The sequence below is a fragment of the Varroa jacobsoni genome, unplaced genomic scaffold (genome assembly GCF_002532875.2).
Source record: "Varroa jacobsoni isolate VJ856 unplaced genomic scaffold, vjacob_1.0 scaffold_1388, whole genome shotgun sequence".
NCBI classification, from domain to species: Eukaryota; Metazoa; Arthropoda; class Arachnida; order Mesostigmata; family Varroidae; genus Varroa; species Varroa jacobsoni.
The window spans coordinates 114,600-131,666 of NW_019214290.1; the positions used below are offsets into that span (position 1 = coordinate 114,600).

The window sequence follows — 17,067 nt, forward strand, 5'->3', positions numbered from 1 at the left end:
ACAAACAACAGAACGCTCTTATCTATTTACGTCGATTAAATGATGCTAAATGACACGCGGTAGAGCACTTCATCCCTAACTTCAGTACAAAACGAAAAAGATATGTCGGTCTCGCATCTACAACTGTTCAGTGTAATATTGGTTTTGTTTCGTGCTGCATACGGACTCTTAGATTGTACGCACGCGATTGATTCAATAAAGTTTCTAGTTGCGGATTTGGTTTAAGAACTCGTACTGCTGACTGATGTTCCTCGATCACAAGCTTGTCATGGCCCTAGGCAATGATTTTTTGCGTAGAGGTCTTCGAGAGCTGTTCGCGTTTGAGAGAAATATAAAGAGCGTCCTGTGTGTGACGTAACCAAATCAATAGATTGTTTTCTATTTCACAGCTCTGCTACCAAGGTAACGCCCGTCCTATTTATTTCACATAATGGCCTAGATTGCTCGAACATCACATTTAGATCATTACATGCCTAATGCACTAATTCGCCGCATACAAGACGGCGTTTCGAAAAGGCCTGATTAGTTAGCGCGGGGCTCAGCGTCCCCGATTCCTCTGGAGTAGCAGTCTACGCGATTCACCACGTTTCCGTGGCAACGCTGGGTCCTCTCTAGACCTACTCCTGTTCGCGGATCTGGATAGAAGTGGGTTATTACAGAGCAGCCTGCTATAGCCCAAGCCTGTGGAGTTCACAAATCGCGTTGCTCCCCTTTTGGGCATATTATTTTTTTGAATAGAATTCGTATTGTGAGCGAAGGGACCTGTTGGACAAAGCAACATAGACGAATTCAGCAAAGAGTCGGTAATCTTGCAGTGTACTGAATATTTTAGCAGGCATCAAAAACGGTAAGTGATCATGAGTAATAACATCAGGTACTGTTAATGCCGAAGCTGAAACTGTGCGTTCTTTAATAGCCTGTTGTGAAATTTAGAGTACAAGTGATGTAGTATTAGGATGCCCGTATGGAAGGTTGACGATTAGGGCTGAACCCATAGGAGGTGTGACCAACATGTGAGGTATTTGTTTAACTATTGACATAAACAGACCTGGCAATTTGCAAAAAAGAAAGTAAAAGATTATCGTGTTTAACTAACATTGGTTTTTAATCAAATCGTAAATTACAAAATGATAGAGATCTTCGAACTGATAAAATAGCATTTTTATCCAGTCTGTCCGTCAGATCTGTACTACAACCATTGTTAATCTAAGCAACACTACTACTTACACACAAATACACAGAACAAAGTCAACACTCCCGTTGCTAATTCGAAGGCTAATTGACTTCTGTGTGAAATATACTAATTAATGACTGTTAAATGGAACATTGTTGTCACACGCATCCTTCGAGTTTAGACGAAACGATGCGCCTGAAAAGCGTCCTGCTAAATGGTATCATACACGAAGGTGGATGTTCGGGCGTCGCGTGGCGGGGGGACGCCAGCCTCGTGTCATGCGGTGAAGATCATACGATTCGCTACCTCAGACCTGATCTGGATAAAACCGCTCAGGAAGAACGAAGGTTCGCAAAAGAAATCTTTCTACTATCAATTAATCAGCTAACATTTACAATGAGCCTATGGCGAAATGGGCGCGGACGCGCAATACAAACGAAGAGAAAAGACAATGGTGTAAGAGAATTAAACACTGTCAGGTTTGCAGATGACGTCTATCCAACGGGTATTTTCGCCGTTCCATCGGCGCAAAAAACTGAGATTGTTCTTATTACCTGTTCAGATGGTAAGTTGCGCTCTACTGTTTCCTTACGGCCTTCATCTATGCATGGTATTATAATAACGTGTTAAGGACTTATTCAAAATGAGCTTTTTCTAACACACAAACGGGACCAGTATAGGTTTTCGGATAAGGAATCACTCAGAGAAAAAGTGTTTCTCGCTGGTATTTCATATTCACATTTAAGGGAAATATCGATTAGCAGCAAAGGCGAATCAGCGAGTGATCGAGGCCCATACGGGCGCGATATTAAGCGCAGGATGGAGTCACGACGGAACGATGCTAGCGACTGCTGGTGAGGATGGCCTCCTTCGTCTCTGGATGAGGAATGGCGCCTTTAAAGCCAACCTTGCAGAACACGGTACACAACATGGCATGATATCCGAGCCGAAACGTTCGGAGCATCTTTTCATTCGTATTTTCCTAGGGCTACCGTGCAACATGGAGGGCCTATTATAGCGTAGCGAAGTCCTCGCGATCAGCAAATCTATTTTTTGATTTTCTCAAGCAGTTCAACTTATGCGTGTTAAGTGGAACTCTGGACAAATAGAGCTGTTTGCTTTTATCAGCCATCTAAAGAAGTTTAAAGAGTGTACAACATGGTGAGTCAACTCACATAAGGTAATAGGAGAACGCAACGAGCCTAAGCTTCGGGTGATTTAAGTAATTTATAGCTCTGTATGCCATGTATTAGCCTTCATAATACTTCTTTTCGTTCTCAGACTCGCCAGTAACATGCGTTTGCTGGAGCGTTATCGCCGACGAACTTGTCTATTCGGTGGCTGATTCAGTCTACGCCCGCTCGTTAACGGAAGGACGTCAGGCCCGTCTCTGGAAGGCCCATCCGGGTGCAACAGTTACCACCGTAGCATTGAGCATAGATGGAATAATCGTTTCTGGTAACTGTGTTAAACCGTATCTGTTTATCGTGAAAAGCATTCGAAAATTAATCCAGAGCTTCCCTTTTCTACTACAAAATATGGCTGTGCGTATATATTTAGCCAGCTCAATTTGCTGGAAAGCACAAAAGTAATAACAAAATGCCGTAGCTTCTTTGATAGAGAACTGGACGTGGAAACGTGAATCTATGATTTGATTTTTTTTGCAATGCTTTGCAGGCGGCGAGGATTGCCGATTCAAGTTGTGGGATTTTAATACCGGCAAGAATTTGTTCTCAGGCAACCAGTTATCGCAGCCTATCAGCGTCGTTGCTTGGGCTCCAAGTGGGGAGATCTTTGCGGTGGCTTCCTTTGAAACACTTACCTTGTGTCACAAGTCAGGCGTAAGGATACAACTCATTGAAGATATAGACTAGCCATTTTGTTAGGGGTTACGCTATATATGTTACTCGTTCAAAACCATAACATTTACAGTACGTTTTATCAACGGATTATCCCGCATGTGCAACCATCCGGGCATTGTGCTGGAGTGACTGCGGGACGCAACTAGCTGGCGCATGCTCAAGTGGACATCTACTCATCGCGCACCTCGTCGATCGTACACTTGAGTGGAATAACTTTGAGGTTCGATACGAAACGAATTAGCACAGTTAGCGTTGTCCTGAAATCAAAGCTTGCAGAACTCTCTCAATGGCATTTATAGGTAGTTAACGCGGATGCTGAAATACGCGTCCAACGCTAACCATAGCTTCATCAAAAATGAAATATATAATAATGGCGATAATACATGCGTTGGAATTTTTCCAGCGGCTAGATTCAATTTGTTCACTTTCAGTTTTACTAATAGGTGTCGACTGTTGGCACAAAATTGTGCCTAGTTACCGACGTCAACATGGAACAAGGCATCCGAGAAGAACTGACATTTCAGGTTCGTTAAACACGACGTTTTCTACAAATGTTACGATACAATTATTAACGAAATGTTGCACCGTATGAGCCTATATTTTTCAAGAACGTTGCAATAAATGAAGCTTTTTTTTGTTACGTTTAAAAATAATGGGATTGCTCACTTGAAACTATCCACCAACAATAGTCTAAACGGGTTTGCTGCAATGCAAGTTATCTAAATGAATAAATTCTTCTTAAGGCCTGCGCATTTTTTACACTTCACCGTAGGGCCAGAGTGCGGGCACAATGAGTTTCCGCCATGGAGTCCTGGTCGTAGCGACAAATGGGGGCGTTTTCGTCTTTGGCGGTGCAGGACAGTGGCACAGACCAGCCCTTATACGACCTTCAGTGACCTCTCCGGTTAGATGCATTCGCCAGAGTAAAGGGCATCTCGCGCTCGTTGACAGTTCTGCGATTCACATCTACGCTAACAACGGTACGAGGGCAGGGAGCATGGATAGACCTAGAAAAAAAATCCGGACTGAACGAGAAATCGTAATATATGGTCACAATCTGTCACGTATGTACACTGGTGCCATTGTAGTTAAAAACCAATCAGAAATTGAATGAATTGTCAACCTAAATCTTATAGCTACAATGTCAAACTTTTTCCATCTAATGATGAACTTGCGCGTCATTGCAGGCAAACATACGTGTACCGTTCGTCATCCGTTCCTTCGTGCGAACATTGTCCGACTCTTCGATCTGAATGACGAGGTGGTTCTGATGGCTGATAAACGGTCGATTCAATTCTTCAATATTAGCACTGGAAAGCAGTTAGCCACACCTTTCAGGCATGAGGTTAGACGGCACACCGCTATGACTTATAACTAAGAAAAGCAATAGGAGAGTGTCATAATGGAAAAAAAAGTAAACATAAAATTAGATCCGACCTATTTTGTTCATAGCTATATGTAAATATCAGCAACTTTAGGAAAATGTATAATGTTTTGTAACTATTCAAAGATGTACAGTTCCTTTTATCCCTGAAAACTTCTAGAAAGCATAGTTTCCTTTGAATAGTCTGAACAGCTAAGTGACGGTCTCTTCTGATATTTACCAAAACGACTTGTCAATTGTGGAAGAACTTTATGCTATTATAAATAAAAGGAATCGTTTCGTTGGGTGTTTTTAAATTCACGTTTCGTTAAAATACGATATCGAGGACAAACTGAAAAAGACAACGAGTTGTTAGTTTTAGTAGTTGTAGTAAGTTAAGTCCTTTCAGCTTTCAGTTGTCTGTAGAGAACCATTTACAGCCCTTTCGTACGGGGCGGCGTAGTCTGGGTGGCCAATACACGTTTCACTCAGTAGATTGATTGCCACAGTAAGTAACGGGATTGGAAGCACGCGATGGAAGATCACGTAAAAGTTGACTAGATAGTGCGAATGTTCATCATAAGTATTCTCACTTGTACCTAAAAAAATGCATCAAACAGTGGGCCATAACAATCAATATATCATTAACGGAAAATGGAAGCTTTACGTAGCGTCTGTCTAATACGATTGAAACATAAACCCAGATGGTCGAAATATGTTTAGTAGCTAATAGTTCACTCCTCGAAGCGTTTATTTGCGGAAATCATCTGGCACTAACATGTGAAATAAATCAATGTTCAAATCAAATAGTTCTTAAAAATCAAGGCTTTATTCTATAAATAGAAACCGCACCTAATTGTGTCATCATCTCCTACAGAGAGAAATACGAGAGGTTACCGTTGAACAGAAAAGTTGGCCAGATACGCTTTCGGGAGGCGAGCAACTGCTGAGCTTCATTGACTCTCAGGGACAGCTTTATCTAGTCTGCCTTCGTGGGAAGCAGGCATATGCCTCGTTTGTTGGTAAGGCTAGGCGCAGCTCGTTCGCTATAAGTAGGACGGGCGGACAAAGCCTAAAAGTCTACTCAGCTGCGTGTCAGTAAAAAAATTGTTTTCTTTTTTTTTTTTTAAATAAAACCAAAAAACATGATGTATAAAGCATCAGCAGCACCTTAACAATGATCTACCCCTCGAAAAGAAATTCAGTCAAATTAACGTTCAAACTTTCTCAGAATCCTTCAAGTACTTCCTCTTATCCTGAAATACAAGTAGGAAGAAACGAAACTCACTGTAGAACCTTGATAATTACAATTTTTTTCGTATGTTGAAAATTCATAGAATCGCAGGTGTTAAATACAATATGGAGCGAAACTTCTCGTCAGCTGGCTGCCATACGTGAGTCCCAGTTGTTACTATGGGAATGTCCATGGGCGTTCAACGTCGCCCCAAAATTACTGGACTCGTGCCGGCACACATTTCCTCAAGCAGACATTGGCCTGGCAGGCGTATTCGGCTACTTTATAGGAACCCTACTATCAGTTCGAGCTACGAATGGAGCCATGCATGCACAGGCTATTTCCCCATACAGCGAGAAAATTGAGAAAGCTGTTGATAGCGGACAGTGGGACGCTGCTTTAAAACTCGCACGATTTTCTGACGTCAGTATATATCGTTTGGAGATCATGTCCTATTGTAAAAATGAATATGGTTTTTTTTGGACGGACCCCACACCATGTACTGGAAATAGCATGCTAGCATACATGTTCAAATATGCAAAACTATTCGAGTATTATACTGGAGTTTAACCGATTACATCGGTGCTGTGAATCGTGCCGTTGCAGACAAACGAGGTATGGTGTACTTTAGCTTGCATAGCGCTCCTTGGGCGGCAGCTTAAGGTTTCGCGGGACGCCTTCACTGCACTTGGGCAGGTAAACACATGAACGTAAGACGACAGTTCCAGTTTGATTGCTTCAGCCTATGGTTTATCATAGCTACCGATAGGGACAGGTTACGTACTACTTAGTGCGGCTCCGGAAAGACAACTGAAAGTAGTAAAAGCATGTAAGGCTTTCAATTTGAACCTAGAATTTATCTAACACAAGGTCTAATATAGGTGTGGCTGTGGCACACGATTTGATTACAGAAAATGGCATTGTATCGGTATTAATCATATTCGAAGTATGAAATATTTTATGCCGAGAGAAATATCGCATATATTTCTAAGATATTATTATATGTGAATGTACGCGTACCCTTCTCAATTAATTAGCGAAGCAAAAAAAGGACAAATTATTTCAAATTCCGTACAACTAGCCTGCTTGATGCTTACTAAAATAGACGTCATTGAGATCATTGTGCTCACCTTTTATCGATCCTTCAGGTCGATCGTGCAGAATATATCGATAAAGTTCGTGAACAGGGAGGTCAAATGGAAGGTCTACTTGTCCAGCTGCTCATTACCGGTCCGTATGCATGTTTACAGCCCCATTGCGGTCAGACTGCCAAGACCAATACGCAGCATGAAGACTAGTACATTTGTAGCGCTAATAAGTATCCTTCTGGTCCGGTAGAGACCCCAAATTCTATTTTGGGATTGATTATACCACATGCATATTATTCTCGAATTGATTTAAACACAATCTGCGTAGTATATTGATCTGGTTCACACTGCAGTTTCTTCACTATCGAAATGTTCTGTTTGTGCCTATGTACGTTTTTCGTTAGAAGCACTCGTTCTAGAACGTAAGCAAGACGGGATGCGTTTTGGGCCCCGGAGCAGAAGGGGTCCAACGAAAGCATTTAGGTGCATGCGGAACGCCCGAAGGGCGAGGCGAACTATAGAGCAGTTCCAAAGAATTGCTGTTTGTTTGTTTGCGTGGACGGTACATGAAGCATTAATTTTTTTTGTATTTTTTTTTTTGATGATCTTGTAGGCGGCCGATCACGACAACAGGTCGAAAGTCAAATGATTCAAATAGGAAAACTGCTTGATGCCATCATGCTCAACGTGTATGCCCACCAATGGGACAGGTGAGAAGAAAACGCATTTTAGAGATACTTGTTTTGCCATAGCGATAGCGAATTCTTAAAAAGTGTTTTCTTTTTGTTTGTAGAGCGTTATCGTTGGCAATAAAGCACAATGTTCACATCGATGTTGTTCTTGCATACCGAAAGAAATTCCTCGAACGATTCAACAAAGCTGAAGATGAACCAATTTTTATAGAAACCAGTAAAAAGGTGAGTTAATGATACAATTCGTCATTGGCGTCAGTTTGTCGAGAGAAGCAGACTTGTAATTAATCAGTGTCACAGATGAGAGGTTTTTAAATAATATTAACATTTTTTTTGTTTTAACTATTTCAGTACAAAGCCGACGATGTGGACTACATAAAAATACGCGAGATGGTGTCGCAGCAGAGCGTCGTTGAACTTTAAGTTAACTTTTTTCCCTCTAATAGTATTACTACATTGGCCGCTGTTTTTTGGAAAATAGTCATTTACGCACAAAGAAATATCTGGCCTTACTGGACATTTCCGTCTGAAGAAAATTCCGGTAAAAGTGTTTACCTGTGTTTTTACTGCGATCACAAGAGTGAATCGGTCCCATGTCATAACTCGAGAAGCTAATAAAAACTTCTAGTGGTTGAAAACCTAACGTACCAATATTGCTTATAAATTGATTGCGGCAAAGGTATTTTAACCATGCCTGATAATTGTTGTCTTACCGGAGAAAGGGTTATAACTATCTTCTATATATTCTACATAATATATAGTAAATTCTATTCAAAATTGGAGTCTAATCCCAATAAGAATCCAGTACAGTATATATCTGAGCCACAGTGCCTCGAAACCGATCGCTAGCTAGGTGATAACACCAGAAAGAAATAAATGTAAAAGAACCACGATATTTGTTGCTTAGAGATCCTTTTCGTGGGCGGTAAGCAGAGATCCGTGTCTAATGCCCCAGCGACGAGTTTGCGATGAATTTGTTTCGCCCCGATGCATTTGTTTCGCATTAAAGAAAAGAACGCTTAATACTGAGATGAAAATCTCTGTAATCTTGTGTAGGGCATTCGAACTCGTGTATAATCTTCACCTTTATTATCTTCGCAGAATAATTAACAGATAATGAACTGCTATAAGTGACAGCCATAAATGAATCCGCAGTGAAAAAAACATAACCTACATATATTTTATTTTGGAATTGGTGAACGGGATGTTTTTCTAGGCGGCGAATGTTACTTGCGTTTACCGGAGCTCGTACTGTTCGTTTATATCTCCTTAGAAATACCATGGTGTATTTATAGCTAAATTATTGCAATGAAGCTGGATAAACTAATTAGTGATATAGATAAAGTAGGTCGATTAACGACTCAACCCAAACAGATATATGTTGACCCTATACAAACAGCTAACGCACTCAAGCTTTTTGGTGTCTACCAGAACTGCATTATATAAATACCGGTATGTTAGAAAAGCAGTATCTATAGTTTCAGTTCATTACTAATCAAGAGCTACACTCCCTAGGGGCCAGTGTCTGCAGCGTTGCCCCACATCAAAGCAGGCAGATGCGATAGGTAGATTAATAAAAAAAAAAAAAAATACTTTTTTGCTTTCTATAACGCAGTAATATTAGTTGATGGTCTTCAATGCCTCCTTACCATTAATCTAGTTCCTATTGCCATTACTATTTATATACGATTGGTAATGAAGGACTCCCGCGCCGAGCTATAAGATTTCATGTGCCATAAGGCCGCATATCCCGAAATGCCCACAGATCATCTTACCTTCTCTCGTGCTACCTACTTGCACGTATCGCGTTACTTGCAGCCTCTTAACTCGTGAAGCCCGATATGATTCCAGTCAGTTTGTAATTTGCAGACGATTTGGCCTACGACAAAACACTTTTGAATTGTTACTGACTTTGTTGTGAATATCGGCGCCTAAAGCTGAACAGACGATAAAGGCCTTGATAAGATTTACGAAATGTGTTTAATGTTCTAAACCCGAATAATCATTGCGAGAACACGCCCTCAGTAACCCAGTTGACGTAGGAAATGCATTTAGCTAACCTTGAACGTCGACAAGATATCCTTCGACGATAGACTGAAATACGCCAGGCAGGATCCGCGCTTGCTTCAAATGTTCACGTATGGTTAGTACTGAAAGTAGTAAAAGTTAATGCACAGTATTGAGTACTTGTTCTATGAGGGTTATAGTAAATAATCTATTCTTTGTTATGTTATTGATACACTGGCTCATTTCGTAAGTTCCCTAAACAGGGTAGCAAAATGTTATTGCCAGTATATGTGTACCAGTATTTTAGTGCCAGTACACCATCTCGTGACAGGTGAAATCGACGCCGCACGTAAATCTGCCTTATTAAGGACACACCAACAGAGCTCAAATCTAAACGCAAGAAATTTACGCAACGACAGTTCCATTGGCGACTCTAACTAGGGCATGACAAGGTGTTACTTCTATTAGTTGTTGTTTGGATTGTTATGGTTGCATTGCTCTACCAGGTACTACAGAGAAGGCTTCATACACTCCTCATTTGAACCAGCTCGTCTCCTTGCAGGACTTCAGCGACAACTCTTCTTTTAAAATGCATCCTCCCAAATCATATTGGATTTATGAAGTTCTGTTCCTTTTACTATAGCACAAATTGCGATCTGCATTTTCTCATAGACGCAGATGCACCTATTAGAATACTAGCAAAAAATTGTTAATCGCCCAGACCCTTAAGATATAGCTTGAAAGGGTGACAGTATTGTACTATAGCAGTTATAAGGGACATCCAGTGGGGTACAGATCGACAAAAATTAAAGCAGAGGTTATAGTGCGCCTGTGAGCCTCTTTATCTTTGCCTAGTTGGCAATAGCAAATTATTTGCTTACCGAACTCTATGGCTTTTTTGACTGTTGATGGCTACCGGGTTCCTACTTGCCTTTCATGTTGTCAAGAATTGTTGGCCAAAGCTGTGAGCCGCATGTTTATGATACGTTGTCATAAACAGCATAAACTGGGTGTTTCGCTCATCACTAATTCAATTCGCAAAAAATTTAACGGCACGAAATTACAATACTGCTATATACTTACGGTTACGGCTTGCGTGCTAGTCATCTTATCTTTACTCCATGTCTAGTCGATATTTGTATATCAACGAATGCATAGCCAAAATTGGGTCAACGTTTATCAGATTATTTGATTTGTCTCTATCGCTTCCCTGATTAGGGTTGGGACGAAAATTAGTTTCCTTTTACATAGAGTGTATGTCCGAGATTCCGTTGTTCTCTTGATTGGACATACGTTTCTCTCAGATACATCGGTTTCAATCTCGTAGATCTTGTGACGTTGGATACGATGGCGCAGGGGTTAGACTTTTTAGAAGCAGTGTTTAGAATGTTCCATATTTTATACATTGTTTTTTTTGAAAGAGAGGAAACAGGGCCTTTTTTCAGCGGATTCTAGCACTACAAGATGGTTTTTTTCACAAAATTTCTTATACTTTTTATGCTAAATAACAATGTGACTCTTGGCCAACCTAGGAGAAGCTCAACAAGAGTTTATAGACGTTAAATCGAAGATACGTCGACAATACGATATTTGACATTAATGTAAATATAGAGTAACTTTATTTACAAAGGCTCACTGCTTAACTGACAAAAACAGGTAGAACATATCGAAACACAGAATTTGATAACTAATCTTGCAAGAAATTTCACAAAATAACCCCTGAAACTGCCAATTTCTACTTCCGCTCCGGCACTTAAAGCCGACCAGATGCGTTTAAACTGTAGAGAACGTATGGCCAGTGACGATCTAGCGGATGTCTGTATACTTTTGGGCGCATTGTTTTGAATGTATTCCGTACATTATTTACAGCTACCGAGAGCGCGTTGAAAGCTACCCTCTTTTCTTTAGTCTCAAATTCGTAAAATCAATGCTAGAAGAATGAAATAGAGAGACCAAAATCTGTCAGTGAGCGTACATAATTTGTATGATTACTATAATAGAAATAAATAATACGTTTGGTCGTTTATTTGGCTGCAAATTAGATTGCGTTTGCTATATTGTTTATCGGAAAAAAATGTTCTCGCCCAACCCATATATACTGGCAAGCTCTCCTTTGTGTCGGCTGCAACCATATATATATATATGAGGGTCATCAACTTAAATCACGAACTGTTCGAGTGATCGTTGTATAAACAATCAAATATTAGAGGAAACCAGTCCTAGATGTAGCTGATATTATCATGTAGAACAGCCTCATTCCATATTAAAGGCGTTACCGCCAAGCAAGCAATAGAAAGGTTTTGTCGAATCCTAAAGGTCCGTGAGAAACACCATAAAACCTATCCTCGGTTATCCGTCGTTCTGCGTTCTCGCGCTATGTCCACAGGCTATTCATTAGTTTACTCCTAGGGATCGCTGGCGTGCTTGGAACAAACAAGCAATCGATGGCTACTTTGTATTTACCTGAGAGTTCAATAGAAATCCAGACATGGTAAACCTTTAGTCAAAGCGATTTGCTCATACGATTCCCTTACCACGACCGTGTCCTGCTACCTGGCAAAAGCAAAATATCGAACGATTGAGAACTCCGTATCTCTCATTAATATTAGACCCCTTGTAGTTGCTGCGAAGGGAAATCTCGTAACCAATCTTATTTGATTAAGACTCGGCCCACGTTATGGCTCCATAATTCATCCGGTTCATTTAGATAAAACACACACTGATAATGGCGTACAAGAGAAAAACACTGTTGTCAAAGCTCTCTTCGCCAGCGAGCTTCCTGGCTAAGAGTCAATACTTGTAAACTCTGAGGACTTTTTGTCTCAGAAACACAGTAGCAGCGTGACTTTTACATACTCACCACGACCACAAGAACCGCATTGAATCGCCTCATTATTATTCAAACGTTCAAATCGTTTTCGAAGTTAACATGGAGAACGAAGAAACCAAGAGAGCTCCAAGTCCGCTAAAAGTCAACGTCACGAAAAAACTCCACCCTCCGGCATCTGCAATTCCACTGGTCCAAAATAGAGAAGAGGTATACACCTGCACATGATAAGCTTACGATGAAGTTCATTGAAGTATGCCTAGCATCGGTGTTTTTGAATACTGTTAAAGGCTATATAACGGTACCCTATTATGATTAGAAATATGGTGGTTTCGGTAAGCATGAGATAAGGTGGAAACGCATTTGTGAACGTAGATGACTAGCTTAAAAGTTTTCTTTAACCTCTGACTAAAACGTGTACGGTTAAGACACAGCGCTAAGGAAAGCGTGAACGACAGGTTCTGGAATAACTCCTTTTATTCTACCATCCCTCACGTTTCTATTCTATAGCAAGCGCGTATAGACTCATAATTTGTCGTCAAAATAATTTTCATTTATCGAGAGCAGTGCTAGTTCGATGAGGTTATCTTCAGTTCTCGACCACCAACATGTTTTGCTAGTGATAAAATCTCGCGATCACCATAAGGCCCCTTTTCCGACTAATGTGGTTATCGTTGCTACATTAGGGACTCGTTTGAAAAGAACGCCAAGTAAAGAAAGTGACGCCATTTGCAGTGATCGACTGCCGTAATTGCGCAGGTACCTGATATTAAGGACTCAAACAGCTCGGACAATTAATTCAATTCTAGTTGACCGGTTCGTCTGCAAAGCTGCCCTACCCCGCCCAAGCGCACTCAAACTGTGACTAACTAATGATCAATCACAAGACCCTAGGTTCAGAAAAATGCTTAAACTAATACTTGAAGAAAGCAACGGGGGCTGCCAGAACTCCATACGAGTGGAGATTTTCATGAAAAAAAAAGGTAACGCACGCTGCGTAGTATTGCTTCGGCTAGGTTTATGCCGATACACACAGGTTACAACAAACGGGTCTTGTAACATTTCAGGGGTTCATTCTGTCGAGGATGGCTCGCGGCGACGTAGGTCTGAATCACATAACGATCGAAAATAATTGGATGGATGACCTATTGGTAATCGTTTGTGCTGCTTGTTGTGTAAGTAACATACCGACTTTTTTAATATATAATCATGTATAGGCGGTATTATATTTACTCGAGCGTTGTTAAGTTAGCGCCTTTTTGGCAGTATCAGTTTGGATGCCGTGAGGATTTTTCGAATAAAGGGCACAGTGTACCTATTGGATCGTTATAATAACAAAATTCGTTATTATGCCACAGTTACCGTGTTTGTCAGCTACATTGTATCGCGTTGCATTTGCAGACGATTCGATTCACCGACCTGTCCTACTATATATTTTTCGGAACTCATCAGTATGCTGCAAGTTAGTGTTCATCGCAAATCACAGTTATCTTGTATGTATGCCTGCTTGACTGGGCTAGGATTCATTTATCGACGGAGTGTTAATGGTTAGGCAGATGTAATCACTGAATGATTCAAGCAGTAGGAGGAACAAAAGTCTTATTTTACGTATCAAAATAGGTATCGTTTAATTAACATTCCCACAGAGGTTGTATGATTCATTTGCTTCTATCGGCAACGAGCACTGGGTTTAATATAAGTCGGGTTTTTGTTTTGCTTTATCTAGTGACCGAGCTGGACATCAAGTTGGCTGTGGGTGACGACGTTATCATGGCCTGTCTTGCTATTACAATGTTTTCTTCGGTGGTCTTCGTAAGTGTGACTATGCCAGTGAATTTTAAAATCCGCCAATCGTTTTCGTTGCTCCTGTAAATATTGAATTAAATACAGCTACTTCAGCAAATCTGTAGCGCAAAGCTTTTTGCGCTACAGATTTGCTACTTGCGGAATCTGGCCGTCGCTGACCTTAAAGGATTGTGATTGGTTGATCGTATGCGAGACTGTTTAAACGTAGACCTTGGTATCGAACTCGAACCACTCATTCTTTAGAACAACTGCGTACAGCTATAGGATAAGAACGAGAATTATAGGTAAACAGAGATTCTTATAAATTGTACGGTTAATTTGTTTTTTTTTTGCTCGATTAGCCGTACAAGCGGTGGGCTGTCTTCTATTACTTTATGGGATTCGTATCACTCGGACTCCAATTGATTGCTCGAGACGGCCCCGATTTCCTACCGAAGGAACAATGGAAGATCGATTTCCTCGAAGAAGACATTCGACAGGTGAGATTGGACCAAGATCATTAATCTCTGTTGTATACTTGGTACTGTACAATGGGCAAAGGCGATGTAGCACTTCGTACCCTAGATGAATGTGTGCATAGCTTATTCTAGAGCCCTATCTGTATCATATCTTGAAAGTTTTTGAAGATCTCGCCTGTTCGTACCGACGCATTTGTGTATGATAGTGCATTATTGGCTGCCCCAACGCATTGATGAACGAACTAATTGATTACAACCGATAAAATGGTGACTTTTGAGACTTCACGACACAAAGCCTGCCTGCTCTCAGATACTTTTAAGCCTCTAAGTTGTTATCATCACAATTTCACCTCTCACCTGCGTAGGTGTCCCTTAGGTCAGATGAGGCGAGACAGCCTTAAATAATTGTTTAATCCCTTTCAGTCAATATATTTCGTTTTTTATTGAACTGTGCGAAGGAAGATAGAGTTGATTGCGTTTTACGCAGCTCTATCCAAACTCGTATCCAGCTGGCAAAGCATGTTTATTTTTCGTTTACTATTTGCTCGCATTTTACTCGTCTGTAACTTTCATAACGGTAAGATGAAAACTCTCGGACTGTCAAGAAATTTTAGCTCCACCCAGTATAATTTATCAATAGCGCTAATGGGGTACTTTATCTATTGAATTTGTGCTATAGGGCTATATCGTAGCGGCTACATCCATCGATGTCGTTGGCAATTCTCGAACAGCGATGAAATACACAATTATTGCAACACAGGTAATGTTTTAGCTGCTGATACAACAACGTAACTGAAGGCGTTGCAGAGCGACTCGTTGGTATCAACATCGAAGGTTCGATATATAGATAAAGACTTGTTGACGAAGACTTTCGCAGATGCTAACTCACGCTCTGTGCGTTCTGTTACTAACTTTAGAACTGTTTGGTAAAAAAAAAAGCGTGGCCTGCGTTTCTTGGCGCTGTTTTTTTATAAATAAGGAATGGCTGAGTATACTTGTTCGTCTTTACAGTGAACTAAGCTTGCGCGACGCAAACGATTCAAATCTCATTAAGTGAAACCTACCCGCCTATGATTTGCAGGTAATTTTCCAACTGATTGTCTCGGTCTTCGTGTTCGGAAAACGTGGCCTTCCTATGTAAGCTATAACACCAATCAAAATAGAATATTTCGCATATTGAACATAATAAAGCTTCAAGCATATGCTCAGTAACTGTATACATGAAGTGTTTATATTATAAAATGAGCCACGTCCAATTTATTGAGTTGACAGTCTTAGCTAAATACGAATGGCCTAATCGTAAGCATTTACTATCACTGCACACAGACGTTGTTTAAAAGGACCCAGCATTGCCTGAGTTGGATGTATCCTTACTAAGCGTAGCGAAACGAAGCCGTTACCCATTACGCGTAAAAGCGTAGTGGATAACGTGTTCGCCTGCTAAACTTAAGGGCAGATGGTGGCCTAGTATCAAATCCGAACGTAAATAATTCATTTTGTGCTGGGAGCCGGCCTTAAGTACCTAGACGTAAAACACGGAAAACATTTTTTTACCAAGTGAACTTAACAGGCCTGCATTCAGATGTGTCAGCGAAAAACTTTTTGACCATAGAGTATTTTTCAAAACACTGTTTTAGCTTATTGCATATTTTTATCTATACTTCTTGCAGCAGCGTCCTATAAATTCTTATTCTGCTGTATCATGGCCACTCGCATAAGACTAGTTAGCACATAGGTAAGCTAATTTCAGCCTTCTTGGTTCGTGGGTTACTGGGTCTGCCATATGGGTCACAGGCATATTGGTCTCTCATGACCTGAACTAAAAAAAATTGAACTAATAAACTCCTCAGTAATTGTCCTTCAGATATGACACTGAATGTTTGTATTTTCTTGCAGCCAACGCGACATATACCGCCAGGCTGGCTCTTGTACAAAAGCTTTGACATAATCTGCCATTGAAATGAATATGTATGGACGGCGTCAAACAACTAAGACTAGCCCATTAAGCTTTCATCTACATTTTACTGTGATGCTACTTTTAATAGCTAACTGATCTTTTCTATTGAACTATTTATATTTCTATCAGTGTCTTTCGGCCACACACCCTTTCATCAAAAGCGCGCTATCTTTATTCCCTGACTCGCATATCATACCCGATAATTAGCAGCAGTACCTCCTTATTAGATACATACGTGCTTGTATATTCCCAAATTTTTCTCCCTTCGTCCATACTTTCAGCAAAATTAAGTTTTTAAGGAGGCGAGCAGAAGGTCCCACACGAAGGGCTCTAGTAGTACTGCCAGTAGCAGGAATAATGGTACATGACCGCGTCAGTAGCCTGTGGTTTTTATGGTGTGCCCAGCTCCGAACTCAAAACGAATCTTTGTTTCTTCCTGCTACGGCTTTACCTGTCCATCGCTTAGATGATGCGCTGCAATAGTTTCAACATTGACGCCTTTGTCGCGTTCCCCTAGCCCTTCCTCCTTAGTCCATATGCTATGGTTACACGTATAAATTTTTGCATATTAATTAATTCACTTATTCTGAAAGCTATAT

The 17,067-nt window shown here is 40.7% G+C and overlaps 2 protein-coding genes and 1 long non-coding RNA gene across 8 annotated transcripts in view; 2 read left to right on the plus strand and 1 right to left on the minus strand.

Annotated features, from left to right (window-relative positions):
* The first annotated feature begins 76 nt into the window (after positions 1-76).
* Positions 77-8,060, plus strand: LOC111269470 (intraflagellar transport protein 80 homolog). 4 transcript variants are annotated; one of them, XM_022849090.2, is made up of 16 exons: positions 77-1,521; positions 1,654-1,739; positions 1,921-2,094; positions 2,456-2,632; positions 2,852-3,015; positions 3,107-3,256; positions 3,480-3,560; positions 3,809-4,016; positions 4,224-4,381; positions 5,277-5,421; positions 5,737-6,056; positions 6,240-6,329; positions 6,782-6,863; positions 7,335-7,431; positions 7,515-7,638; positions 7,765-8,060. In XM_022849090.2, exons 1-16 carry the CDS (start codon positions 1,319-1,321, stop codon positions 7,834-7,836), a joined length of 2,331 nt encoding a protein of 776 aa, XP_022704825.1. In that variant the 5' UTR covers positions 77-1,318; the 3' UTR covers positions 7,837-8,060. The 4 variants fall into 4 exon arrangements, with proteins under 4 accessions (XP_022704825.1, XP_022704824.1, XP_022704823.1 ...); XM_022849089.2 differs by having other exon boundaries at positions 77-847; positions 1,356-1,739; XM_022849088.2 differs by having other exon boundaries at positions 77-1,739.
* A 1,191-nt stretch (positions 8,061-9,251) lies between these two features.
* Positions 9,252-17,067, plus strand: part of LOC111269476 (uncharacterized) — a 10,725-nt gene continuing 2,909 nt past the window's right edge. The window contains exons 1-7 of one of the 3 annotated variants that reach the window (XM_022849099.2): positions 9,252-9,556; positions 13,315-13,422; positions 13,649-13,709; positions 13,974-14,059; positions 14,395-14,532; positions 15,191-15,271; positions 15,593-15,728. In XM_022849099.2, the coding sequence (XP_022704834.1) occupies positions 9,554-9,556; positions 13,315-13,422; positions 13,649-13,709; positions 13,974-14,059; positions 14,395-14,532; positions 15,191-15,271; positions 15,593-15,652 (537 nt within the window). In that variant the 5' untranslated portion in view covers positions 9,252-9,553 and the 3' untranslated portion in view covers positions 15,653-15,728. Of the gene's footprint in view, positions 9,557-12,349; positions 12,458-13,314; positions 13,423-13,648; positions 13,710-13,973; positions 14,060-14,394; positions 14,533-15,190; positions 15,272-15,592; positions 15,729-17,067 lie in introns of those variants that run through there. The other 2 variants (XM_022849097.2, XM_022849098.2) reach the window with 2 other exon arrangements.
* The window catches only part of LOC147752238 (uncharacterized), a 14,277-nt gene continuing 7,741 nt past the window's right edge, over positions 10,532-17,067 (minus strand). The window contains exons 2-3 of the long non-coding RNA XR_015314601.1: positions 12,281-12,436; positions 10,532-11,883 (exon numbers count right to left, since the gene is read on the minus strand). This is a non-coding gene — a long non-coding RNA (uncharacterized LOC147752238). The remainder of the gene's footprint in view (positions 11,884-12,280; positions 12,437-17,067) is intronic.